This window comes from Rhinoraja longicauda, chromosome 26 (assembly GCF_053455715.1).
Source record: "Rhinoraja longicauda isolate Sanriku21f chromosome 26, sRhiLon1.1, whole genome shotgun sequence".
Classification (NCBI taxonomy): Eukaryota; Metazoa; Chordata; class Chondrichthyes; order Rajiformes; family Arhynchobatidae; genus Rhinoraja; species Rhinoraja longicauda.
The window spans coordinates 21,934,244-21,946,799 of record NC_135978.1 but is presented as its reverse complement, the minus strand read 5'-3'; the positions used below and the strand labels follow the sequence as shown (position 1 = coordinate 21,946,799).

Genomic DNA, 12,556 nt, shown 5'->3' with positions numbered 1-12,556 from the left:
AGTTTAAGAATAAGGGCTAGGCCATTTAGAACGGAGATGAGGAAAAACTTTTTCAGTCAGAGAGTTGTAAATCTGTGGAATTCTCTGCCTCAGAAGGCAGTGGAGGCCAATTCTCTGAATGCATTCAAGAGAGAGCTAGATAGAGCTCTTAAGGATAGCGGAGTCAGGGGATATGGGGAGAAGGCAGGAACGGGGTACTGATTGAGAATGATCAGCCACGATCACATTGAATGGCGGTGCTGGCTCGAAGGGCCGAATGGTCTACTCCTGCACCTATTGTCTATTGTAAGGCAGCAACTCTACCGCTGTGCCACCATGATGCCCTTTTGTTGGACATGAGCCATTAGAATGAAACCCCCCTTTGTGGAAGTCAGTGATCCACTGTCTTGTCAAGAGGAGTTCTTGAACAATATTTATCCCTCAACCAACACTCAAAAGTCTGATGATCTGATCATCTGGATCAATTCTCAGCCAGTGGGTGGGTTCGTGCGGCTGCAAATTCACACAATACAGCAGATGACAGGAAAGGGTGTGGAACGTCTTGATTTTATAAAAGTAGTGAAAGGGTGCATTCTATTTCTTCTAATTTTAACCAAAGATACAAAAGAATTGGTCGCAATTTATAAAAATAATTATATGAATTGGTTTCACGCAATTGGTTGTGTGAAATTCAAGTAGAATAAACTGGAGATGAAGTTTAACTGCCCTCCTAGTGTACTGAACAAACGACAAAGTGCTGTAGGAACTCAGTGGGTCAGGCAGCATCTGTGGAGGGAATGCACAGGTGCGGTTTTGGGTCGGGATCCTTCTTCATTGCATCCTAGGCCCCAGTGAGCAGGTTTAGTCGCTGCTGCTTTCTGCACTTACCTTCCTGGCTTTTCCACATCACAACTCCATGCATCTGTCCCGAGACCCCAATCCTTGTCACTCTGCGGAGATGTTCTCTTGGCATTGCTGCAATACAATAGTGAAGGGCAGATACAATCTTACCAACATCCTGCTCCCGGGCCTGGAATAACAACCGGAATGAAGCACAATTTTACATAGAGCCTGAAGGTTGAAGCATCAAATTACACCATGAATTGAGTGCAAAATCAAGATTAATGTCCCTATCCAGATGAGCACTGCACCTTTAACCAGGGCCCTGTTGATTAGTGTTAAAAATCCCATGACACCACTTCTTAGAAGAAATTTCAAAAAATGCATGGCTGAAGTTTAGCTGTTTAGTTTAGAGATACAGCATGGAAACAGGCCCTTCTGCACACTGACTCCACATAGACCATCGATCACCCATTCACACCAGTTCTATGGAATTTCACTTGCTCATCCACTCCTACAATTGGGAGGAAACCGGAACATCTGGACAAAACCCGCGTGTTCACAGCGAGTACGTGCAAACTCCACACAGATAGCACCTAAGGTCAGGATTGAACCTGGGTCTTGGGAACCATGAGGCAGCAGGTCTACCCAACGCGCCATCAGGCTGCAGAGTAATTAACATTAATAAAACAGTTTATTTCGGCATTAACTTGTTCTTGCTTCTGGGAGCTTGCTGTGCACAAATTGGCTGCTGCTTTACAACAGAAAGAATGCTGCAACTTTCTGAGGTTGCTTGCTTCTTTATGAAGAATGGACATTTACATTTAATAAGCTTGCATTCGTGAAGAAAGTGCTCTTTACCTGTTCCCCGTCTGGGCTGCTGATCTCTGCCTTGGTTTCCTGGGTCTGGCTGTGAACCACAGCCCGACTCACAGCATCCAACAAGACCACCTTCACGGAGCTGGTCCCAAGATCCAGACCCAGCACACATGGAGCAAATGGAGCTTGCATGATCACTTTCAACTGCAAAACCTAAGCACAAGAAACATCGATCAACATTGTCATGGCTTACCAAAAGAATTAGATCAAATAAGTCTTCAATTTTTCTACATTTCTATTTGAGCATTTCATGAAGCAAATTGTTACAGGTAGTTCTGCTACAATAGGATAATTGTGTTTCTAACCTCATGTTATAGAAAATCACTTTATCTATATATATATATATATATATATGGAGGAAAGGAGGCTAGAAGCTAAATGGTTTCAGACTCACAATACCAGCTATTTTTCCCCACAGGCTTTTCAAAAATAAAGGTCTCTTTATTAGCAAATGTTTATTTTTGTTTCTGTAAGCTAAAATACTAATGGCTGTATTTAATTGTTTAATAGAGTATCGTTGCACAAGTGTCAATACAAGTGATCACATCAATTTCAATCGCCATCGCAGTTAAAGATGCAGCCCTATTCTTAAGAGACAGTGTGGTTTGATTACTGCGGGGAGGTTGCACAGAAGCAGGTTTCCACCCCCCTGCCCTACAGTGTTAAAATCCAAGACAGCCTTTCTCTGCATATTAATCAGGCATTGACTAAAGAACTTATCAACACGATATTTCTGCTGAGCTACGAACCAAACATGAGCGAACTTACTCCTGAGAGGATGGTGGGAAACAAGACAGAAACAAAATTATAATGTAAATAGTGAAAAAAAACACCCCAAATAATGTGACAGGTATTGTTTATTTGTAATACAAATTTGGCCTTTAGTAATGAGATGTTGCAAGATGTTTGAAGGATGTAGAACAAAGAAGGATGTAGAGACTTTGGAGAGGACAAAAAGGTTTACCAAGTTGCTGAAAATGTTGCATACAACACAGGCATGGAGATTAGCTTCAAGGAGAGGTTGGACACACGTGGATAGGTTTCTCTGGAATCTGAGGAGAGATCTGATAGAAGTGTAGAAAATTATGTGATGGGTAGCTAATGTAGACAGTCAGAACCTTTTTTCCCCAGATGGAAATAACAAAGACTACAGATCATAGGTTTAAGGTGAGAGGTGCAAAGTTTAAAGGAGATATGCAGAGCAAACTATTTTTTACATAGAGTGGCAAGTGCCTGGAACATACTGCCTGGGGTGGTGGTGGAGGCAGATAGGATATTTAAGTGTCTTTTAGAGTTCAAGGATATGCAGGGAATGGATGGATTTGGATCATATGCAAACAGCAGAGATTATTTTAACAATAGCATCATTGCAACATGCTGGTGTTAGGGGTTATGGGGAAGATGCAGGAGAATAGGGTTATGGGGTTAGGAGGGAGAATGGGGTTAGGACGATCAGCCATAATTGAATGGCAGAGTAGACTGGATCGGTCAAATGGCCTAATTCTGCTCCAATCACATAGCCTTATGACCATGGACATTGTGAGTTAAAGAGCTTGTTCTTACACTGTACTACACTATGAGATGCACAATTTGATAGTAAGCTGTTGTGATTCAGAATGATGATAGAAACAGATCTAAAGGTAATTAAAACCGTAAGAGTTTACAAAGGTCTGGAGCACGGGTCTGGGACTGGAGGGTTGCTCTTTCAAAGGGGGTCTGGAGAAGGAGCACGGGTCTGGGTTCTGGAAGGTTGCTCTTTCAAATGGGCAGATCGGGTGAGTGGGCCGAATGGCCATCCTCCGGTTTGAGCACGTGACGTCCCCAGCCTGGCCGCAGTCACGTGATCATCCGCATGTAAATGAAGGGCGGGGCCTGCGGTGATTGACAGCAACTCGGTTTTCCTGAGTGGTAAATGAAGTTTAAGAACAAACGTCCGAGGCTGAAAACACTCAGCGTGTGTGGAGGGAGACAGACAGACAGACAAAACGTGTCCAATCCGGCCCTCCCGCCGCTGTTGCCGACAGCTCTCCGGCCTGAGGCGTCGCCTCTCCCCGCCGAGTGTTTGGCTTTCAAATTCAAGCGCCAATATATTGCTATTGCTAAGGCCACGGCGGCGGCAGCAGCAGCACCGGCGTGAGGATGAACGCGGAGTCTCTACCGTAAACACCCCGCGCAGCAGAGACTCAACGGTGAACAACAGGACGCGGCCCGCCAGCACTTTGACCGGGGGAGAGGGGCGGGGTCGCGAGCGCGAGGAGAGGCTGCGCGACAGCAGGGGCGGGGCTCTTTTCACATGCGGCAGTCTCTGTGGGCGTGGCCACAGCCGGGACGGGGCCAGTAGTGACGAAGCGTCGGGGGCGAGGCCAGTAGTGACGCAGTGTTGGGGGCGGAGCGGCCGCCAGGGGCGTGGGTTATTACGTCACGCGCGAGCGCACGTCAGTCTGGGAACGTGCAGGGGCGGGGCTTCTCGGTCCATCAAACACTATGTGAATTTTTCTAATCCGCCGGCCAGATTTCACATCCGTACCGTCACAGAAACGGATGTTCATTCCCACCCTGGCCGTGTGATTTGTGGAGGGTTTGAAGGTGTCTGGGGGTGAAGGGTCAGGGGGCGGAGCGTAGCGGGTAATGGCGGCGGCGGCGGCGACGGGCTGATTGGAGTCTGTTGGCCGGATATCGGGATCCAAGCTCCGTTTGCAGTCTTCGCGCGTCGACAGAAAATACTTGGTTACGAGCCGGTAAGTGGCGGTCTACGCTTTCAGTAATTTAGGGCCAGTTCGGAAGCGCGCCGAGGCTGAGAGCGCGGACGAAGTGGGCCGCACCGGAGCGGTCCGGCGCTGGAGCGGACACCTGTGTGTGCGAGGACCCCGCGGTCAGGCTTTAATCCTGGCCACCAGGGGGCGCTGCGCTCCGATGACCGCCGGCAACCGTCAATGGGACGCCGTCCCCGGACCACGTTCTGCAACCCCGGAAGTGGGGCAGTCGGCACCGTGCTTGGACATTGGTCAAGGCCAAGAGCTCTGATCAAGACAGCCCGAACTTGCAGAGAGAAACATAGAAAATAGGTGCAGGAGTCGGTCATTCGGCCTTTCGAGCCAGCAACGCCATTCAATATAATCATGGCTGATCATCCAAAATCAGTACCCCGTTCCTGCTTTCTCCACATATCCCTCGATTTCTTTAGCCCTAAGAGCTAAATCTAACTCTCTTGAAAACATCCCGTGAATTGGCCTCCACTGCCTTCCGTGGCAGAGAATTCCACAGATTCACAACACTGGGTGAAAAACTTTTTCCTCATCTCAGTCCTAAATGGCCTACCCCATATTCTTAAACTGTGACCCCTGGTTCTGGACTCCGCCAACACCGGGAACATTTTTCCTACATCTAGCCTGTCCAATCCTTTAAGAATTTAATATGTTTCTATTAGATCCCCTCTCATCGTTCTAAATTCCAGTGAATACAAGCTCAGTCGCCCATTCTTTCCTCATATGTCAGGAATTAACCTGGTGAACCTACGCTGCACTCCCCCAATAGCAAGATTGTCCTTCCTCAAATTAGGAGAACAAAAGTACACACAATACTCCAGGTGTGGTCTCTCACCAGGACCCTGTACAAATGCAGTAGGACCTCCTTGCTCTTAAACTCAAATCCTCTCGCAATGAAGGTCAACGCACCATTAGCTTTCTTCACTGCCTGCTGTACCTGCATGCTTATTTTCAGTGACTGATGTACAAGGACACCCAAGACTTGTTGAACCTTCCCTTTTCCTAATCTGACACCACTCAGATAATAATCTGCCTTCCTGTTCTTGCCACTAAAGTGGATAACCTCACATTTATCCACATTGTACTGCATCTGCCCACGCACCCAAACTATCCAAGTCACCCTGCAGCCTCAGCACCCTCCTCACAACTCACTCTGCCACCCAGCTTTGTGCATCCCGAAACTTGCAGATGTGACATTTAATTCCCTCGTCTAAATAGTTAATATATATTGTAAATAACTGGGATCCCAGCACTGAGCCTTCCAGCACCCCACTGATCACTGCCTGCCATTCTGAAAAGGACCCGTTAATTCCTACTCTTTTCTTCCTGTCTGCCAGCCCGTTGTCTATCCATGTCAATACCCTACCTCAATACCATGTGCTCTGGGTATCATGTGTTTTGGCTGTAGTCCAGTCCTTCACAAGGCCCAGATTCCCCCTTGTTGACTGGATATTTTTAGATATCAATGGATATTTGGTCATCAGAGATAGATAGATTCTTGATTAGTAAGGATGTCAGTTTATGTGGAGAGGGCAGGAGAATGGGATTGATAGGGAAAGATATATCAGCCATGATTGAATGGCGGAGTTGATTTGATGGACCAAATGGCCTAATTCTACTCCACTCATTTATGAACTCCACTTCATGCTACCTCTGGAAAGCAGCGAACATAATCAAAGATTTGTCCCATTCCGGTCATTGCTTCTCCTTACTCGTGTCTGGCAGAAGATACATTAAATTGTGGATGCAGCCCAGACCATCACACAAATCAACTCAATATATACCTCGTGCTACCTCGGCAAGGCCAGCAGCATAATCAAGGATGAGTCGCACACTGGCCACTCCCTCTTCTCCCCTCTCGCAAAAGGTATAGAAATGTGAAAACACATACCTCCAGATTCAGGGACAGTTTTGTCCCAGCTGTTATCAGGCAACTGAATCATCCTACCACAACGAGAGAGCAGTGCTGAACTACTATCAGCCTCATTGGTGACTCTTGGACTATCCTTGATCGAACTTCGCTGGCTTTACTTTACCTTACACTAAATGTTATTCCCTTATCATATATCTATGGCTGGATTGTAATCATGTATTATCTTTCTGCTGACTGGATAGCATGCAACAAAAGCTTTTCATTGTACCACGGTAAACGTGACAATAAACTAAACTGAAAGTGTGCATCACCAGACTCAGGAACAGCTTATTCCCCGCTTATTACGCTTCTGAACGGTCCTTCTGTAAGTTAGGGCACTGTCTGAGTCACCTCCACCCCATTGTAGAAATTGGGCTTTGTCTCTGGCACTGATGTGCTACAATACTGAGAACTATATTCTGCACTATCTTCCCCTTTGTTCTTTCCAGTGTCTTTGAGTTTGGTTTGATTGTATCGATGTATTATTAATGGATTGGGTAGCATGCAAAAGAAAGCTTTTCACTCTTTTCACATGATAATAAACCTAAATCTTACTTGAGAATCTTCCATCAAGCCTCACCTCAACCTCTGACGTTCCAAAGAAAACATTCCAAGTTTGTGCATCAGTCTGACCAATTAATTTCGCTCCACAGATGCTGCCAGACCCGCTTAGTTCCTCTAGCACTTTTAGAATTTTGCTCAAGTTTGTCCAGCCTCGCCTTATAGCTAAAACCTAATCCAGGCAGCATTCTGGTAAACCCTCTCCAAAGACTCCACATCCTCTTTGTAAAGAGTCACCCTGTACTGCTCACAATACCCTACATTTCTACCTGTCAGAGCACCCTCTTCCATCACAGGTGCAGCACTGATGTTAGACAACCGGGTCACTTGTTACTCAGCAGACTGTGGGGGAGAATTGGATCAATTTGTTAGAGTTAAGAAGCAGCAGAGGATGTAAAACATCAGCTATTTATAGAATTCTAAATGATGGCAGTGAAGAAGGAATATTATAAATAAGGAAATTAAGCATGCATATAGGGATAAAGGAGTAACCATGATGGACTTTGTATGTAGACTGGACAAATCAAAATAGTGCACACAATGTAAGGAAGAATTTCTGGAGAAGTTTCAGCTGTGTGGGTGACAAGCCTCAAATTCACCAAGAACGAGTGAAGTAGAAGCTCAGTCTCGACCCAAAACATCACCCAAGAGATGATGCCTGTCCCGCTGAGTCACTCCAGCATTTTGTGTCTATCTTCAGCTCAATCATTGAGTTTGTTCTGAACTCCAGTTGATAGATATGGGATATTAAACAAAGCAAGAAATGTAGGAATGGGCAAGTGGATGGACCCAAGTTGAAAATGTTGCATACAACACATGCATGGAGATTGGGTGATTTACAATATCTCGTGTTGTGAACCTGCAGCCCGTGTTTTAACTTGGACAGTACCCATCGTCCTGGATGCTGCCTCCCATCTCTCAGAATTCGTGTTAGATTCTTGTTCTTGTGTTCAAATCCTTCCATGACTGCCCCTCCTGATCTCTAATCTGTTGATCGTCCGTTTATCAGGCTTATGTAAGCTTATCAAGTCATGCAAGTACTTACCTCAGTCTTAAAAAACATTCCAAAACTGATTCCACTGCCATTTGAGGAAGAGAGGTTCACTATCCTGAGAGAAGAGAATTTGACCTCTTTTCAATGAATGTCCCTGAGCTCCGTATTTCCCAGAAGAGGAAAGATCCCCATCCAAAATGGCGGCGCTGCCATAGCAGCTGCGGCTTACCTGCGGTCCATTTGTCTTTGTGTTTTTGTTTTTTTTTGTCTTAATTGTAGTTGTGATGTGGTGTTTTTGTGTTTGTGTACTATGTGTGTATGTGGGTGGGAGGGGGGGAACTGTAAAATTGTAAATAGGTGTCCCATCCGAACGGAGACCCGACCTTTGTTTTCTGGGCCGTGTCTCCGTTCCTGCTGCGGCCTACCATCGGCCCAACTCCTGGAGCTGGCTGCCTCCAGGGCTCTGGTTCGCAGAGCCCGCGGATCGGACTTACCATCACCGGAGCCGGCCGTCCTCGGAGGCTGCGGGAGCGGCTGCGACTTGCCTTAGGCTCGGGCCGCGTGGATGCCGACATCGGGAGCTCCGGCAGCGGCAGCGTGTTCGCCCGCCCCGGATCGCGGGGCTTGGGTCGCGGACATTTCACCGTCCGGCGCGGCCTAAGATAGGCAGCGGGATATTTCTCTGCTGGGCGGGGGCTTCAATGTCGGGAGCCACGACCGCCCCGACGTGCAGCAACAGCGGCAGCAGCAGCGTGTTCGCCCGCCCCGGATCGGACTTATCATCGGCGGAGCCGGCCGTCTTCGGAGGCTACGGGAGCGGCTGGGACTCGCCTTGGGCTCCGGCCGCTGCGGACCGTCCGGCGCGGCCTGCAACCACAACAACCTGACTGCGGGAGAAGACGGCAGGAGAAGGGAAAGACATTGTGGCCTTCCATCACAGTGAGGAGAGGACTGGAGGAGACTCACTGTGATGGATGTTTCTTTGATGGATGTTTCTTTTTTTGTGTGTTTTGGGGGTTGTGTAATTTTAATGCCTAATTAATGCTTTTATTGTTGGACTGTGTTTTTGGGGTTGTGTAATTTTAATGCCTATTTAATGCTTTTATTGTTGGACTGTGGGTGACTGAATTTCGTCCAATATTGGATGACAAATAAAGCTATCTTGAATCTTGAATATGCATCCTAGCCAAACTGCTCAAATCTTGTATATCCCCATCAGGACTCCTCTCGCACTTCTAAACTCCAGTGGGTACAAGCCTAGCCTGCCCAACCTTTCCCATGAGACACCAGTTGTTACATCTTACCAACCAGAAAATAGACTCACTGTATGTTACCTCCTGCACTGAGCATTTACTTAACAAAGTAATCTTTGATACAGCCTTTCCTTTCTTAAAACTGGCTGCTTCAACTGAATCTTTTATGCTAGTGCTACCCTAGTGTGTTTTTATTGGCACTGTTGGGCTGTTTTGCTGTGTTAACCATGCTCTTTGTCTCATCACTCATGCCTTTCATTCCTTTGTGCTCTTCTCCTCCCGCAGAGTTCCCAAGTTTCTGATGGCGTCCTTGGCACTAAAGCGGGAAGGGCCGCAGTTTATCAGTGAGCTGGCAGTTCGCGGTAACGCTGCCATCCTGGACTATTGCCGCACGTCCGTGTCTGCTCTGTCGGGTGCCACAGCTGGGATCCTGGGTCTCACCTCACTGATGGGTTTTGCCTTTTACTTTGTTGCTTCCTTCCTGCTCTCTGTGCTGCTGATCGTGAAAGCTGGCCGGCACTGGAGCAAGTACTTCAAGTCACGCCGCCCCCTCTTCACCGGGGGCCTGGTGGGCGGCCTCTTCACCTACATCCTCTTCTGGACCTTCCTGTACGGCATGGTGCACGTATACTGAGGGTGGAGGGGAGGGACGGCTCCCCTTCGCTGGCACCTGGGACTCCTTCACTCGCCTTCATCAATCTCTCAGTTTAAACACATCACCAGCTTCATCGAGACACTAACGGATTTGCACCGTTCCACTTTAGGTTTCTGTTAAGTTTTTGCATGGTTTTCATCAGTATGTTTTAATGATAATTTCTGACCCAGGACAAACCTGGAAAAGTGACCAAGGAATTTGAGGATTTATCAGCCAGGCTGTTGGGGACTTGTCCCTCTGTCCCCCTCCCTGCCCAATGTGAGGAGGAGAGCCAGGAATGTTCAATCCTTTTACTGTTACTGTGAAATATATTTGTAATCCATAGCAGGGGTTTCCCCCCCATACCCCCTCCCCATTTGCTTTTTCAAAATTGAGAGGCAGGCAGTAACTTGAAGCAAAACTCTGCAAGCCTCTGTTCGCACAGTTTCTGCTTTCAGGTCATCCATCTGCAGCTTGTCAGCTTGAAGGTCCTGTGTGAATGGGTAGCAACCTTTGCAGCATTGAGGTGGTTGGTGCCAATTTGCACCTCGATGTTCGGGCACTGAGGGTCCCCCTGTGTGTGTGTTCAGCTGACAGGATCCCACAGTGAGATCGGTGCGCTCCTCTGGAAACATGTTAATCGGTGGAAAGGCAGTTTTACTGAGGGAGGGTTGTAGAGACTTGTGATGGGACCCTTGGTTTCACTGATTGGGAGTTGGGAAGATGGTGACGATGCCAGAGAGGTGGGGACACACCATTTGGCTTCCGTTTCACTCACAGCACATTTTAGAATTTGAGAATCGAGGATTTCCCATTAAATAATTTTGTCACTACTGATGGTAACTGGTTCGTCTTTAACAAGGCAGCTGATTTGTGGGAACTAATGGATGCTTGAATTTGTAAATAACATTGTCTTAATTTGCGTTTGCAGGCAGGGAGCCTGTCATAAAAATGAACGACCATTCACCTTATTTAGTTTTGAGTTTTTTTTATCTGGCTAAAGCTCACCTGGTGTGGTGGGTTTTGGGGAGAATCTGCACAGCCTTGGTTGTTCACCAGTTCAGTCTTTCACTGAACACTCGCTATCACCCCTAGTGTGGGGGAATGCCTGGACAGACCACACGGTGTCACTGGCTGCCAGCATTTATTATCTGTCCCCTATTGCCCCTCCCCTGCAGAGCAAGTAATCTAATGATGCAGGAGGCCATTCAGCCCATTGCGTTCATGCCAGTTCCCAGGGAATCCCTCCTCTGTACCCCGGCAACCTTTTGAAAATCACCATCACCACGCCGTTAGAGTGAAGCTAGCCAGTGATTCTGGAGTTGCTGGAATGGGAGAGAGTTCCGTTAAGGTCCCTCTTCCATGAAGGACGATGAGCCAATGGGCTTTTATGGCTGAGGACGTAGCTGTACTCATGCCTGTGGATTTGTGGGTGAGATCTGTTTGTTTGAAGGGGTGGTCTGGAGCTCCAATCTGCAAACAGCCACCATGGTACGGGCACACTAGTGACGGTGTCACTTGAAAAAGTTGCTGTTTAAAATGTCCTATTTATTTTTGATGGCAGCAGCTGTTATCTGCTAGTTTTGATCTACAACGTTTGTTTTGAGATACAGAATTTTGTCACAAGAGTTAATGTCTTCGCTTGTTGTCTTGTTCCTGCACCGTGCAAGAGTAAACAAAACAGGCCGTGTATGTAAAATTCAACAGGTTCAGTCAGCTGATACACAAACTCTGATAAAGACCCCAACGTGCGGCACGGTGGCGCAACGGTAGAGTTGCTGCTTTACAGCGAATGCAGCGCCGGAGACTCAGGTTCGATCCTGACTACGGGTGCTGTACTGTAAGGAGTTTGTACGTTCTCCCCGTGATTTGCGTGGGTTTTCTCCGAGATCTTCGGTTTCCTCCCACACTCCAAAGACGTACAGGTATGTAGGTTAATTGACTGGGTAAATGTAAAAATTGTCCCTAGTGTGTGTAGGATAGTGTTAATGTGCGGGGATCGCTGGGCGGCGCGGACTGGGTGGGCCGAAAAGGCCTGTTTCCGCGCTGTATCTGAAATATGAAATATGAAAAAATATGACAAATAATATGAAATATGAAACTACCAGCGGTGAACAAAAGCACCTTTTATGTTGTTTCAATGATTTATATGGGGATTCCCTGCAGTAGCTAAACCAATATCTTGGGACAATAAAGCAGAGAACACATTCGGCTCACACCAGCTCCCACTAGCAATCCCATCATTTTCTCTTTCTTTTTTTTTTGCCCCACAAATTAATCTCTACCATACCCATCAAAACCCTCTCTATTCTACTGCCACCCACGTACACAAGGGATAATTTATACTGCGATGTGGGAGGAAACTGGAGACACACTGTCGCAGGGAGAACATGGAAACTCCACACAGACAGCGCCAGAGGTCAGGATCAAACTGCGGTCTTTGGAACCGTGTGGCAGAAGCACCACTGGACCATATATATTCCTCATTGACTATTATTTATATATTTTTTAAACTTGTCCATCGCATATCTTGCTTTGCATAACAGACTTTTCCGGCAGTAGGGTAGTGATACATCCTGAGACTGAACGGCACAATGTTTGTTCTGCAAACAAGCAGAAACATTCACAATAAATTGTTACAAACAACTTTATTCCTTGGTTTCTGCAGTAATTTTTGTATGCACACCCAAAATGTTTCATGAACCTGTTACAGTGAAAACTGTGACTGACAGCAGCACC

The 12,556-nt window shown here is 47.0% G+C and overlaps 2 protein-coding genes across 5 annotated transcripts in view; one reads left to right on the top strand and one right to left on the bottom strand.

Moving 5' to 3' along the window:
• Positions 1–4,359, bottom strand: part of shpk (sedoheptulokinase) — a 20,119-nt gene extending 15,760 nt beyond the window's left edge. The window contains exons 1-3 of one of the 4 annotated variants that reach the window (XM_078422117.1): positions 4,226–4,359; positions 1,681–1,851; positions 868–1,009 (exon numbers count right to left, since the gene is read on the bottom strand). In XM_078422117.1, the coding sequence (XP_078278243.1) occupies positions 868–1,009; positions 1,681–1,830 (292 nt within the window). In that variant the 5' untranslated portion in view covers positions 1,831–1,851; positions 4,226–4,359. Of the gene's footprint in view, positions 1–867; positions 1,010–1,680; positions 1,852–2,662; positions 2,683–3,856; positions 3,938–4,225 lie in introns of those variants that run through there. The other 3 variants (XM_078422120.1, XM_078422116.1, XM_078422119.1) reach the window with 3 other exon arrangements.
• On the top strand, positions 4,282–12,556 carry emc6 (ER membrane protein complex subunit 6). Its single transcript, XM_078422123.1, has 2 exons — positions 4,282–4,436; positions 9,469–12,556. Exon 2 carries the CDS (start codon positions 9,485–9,487, stop codon positions 9,815–9,817), a length of 333 nt encoding a protein of 110 aa, XP_078278249.1. The 5' UTR covers positions 4,282–4,436; positions 9,469–9,484; the 3' UTR covers positions 9,818–12,556.

What these genes read in the sequence shown, in the direction of transcription:
- emc6 (XM_078422123.1), top strand. Translation starts at nt 9,485, where the DNA reads ATGGCGTCCTTGGCACTAAAGCGGGAAGGGCCGCAGTTTATCAGTGAG.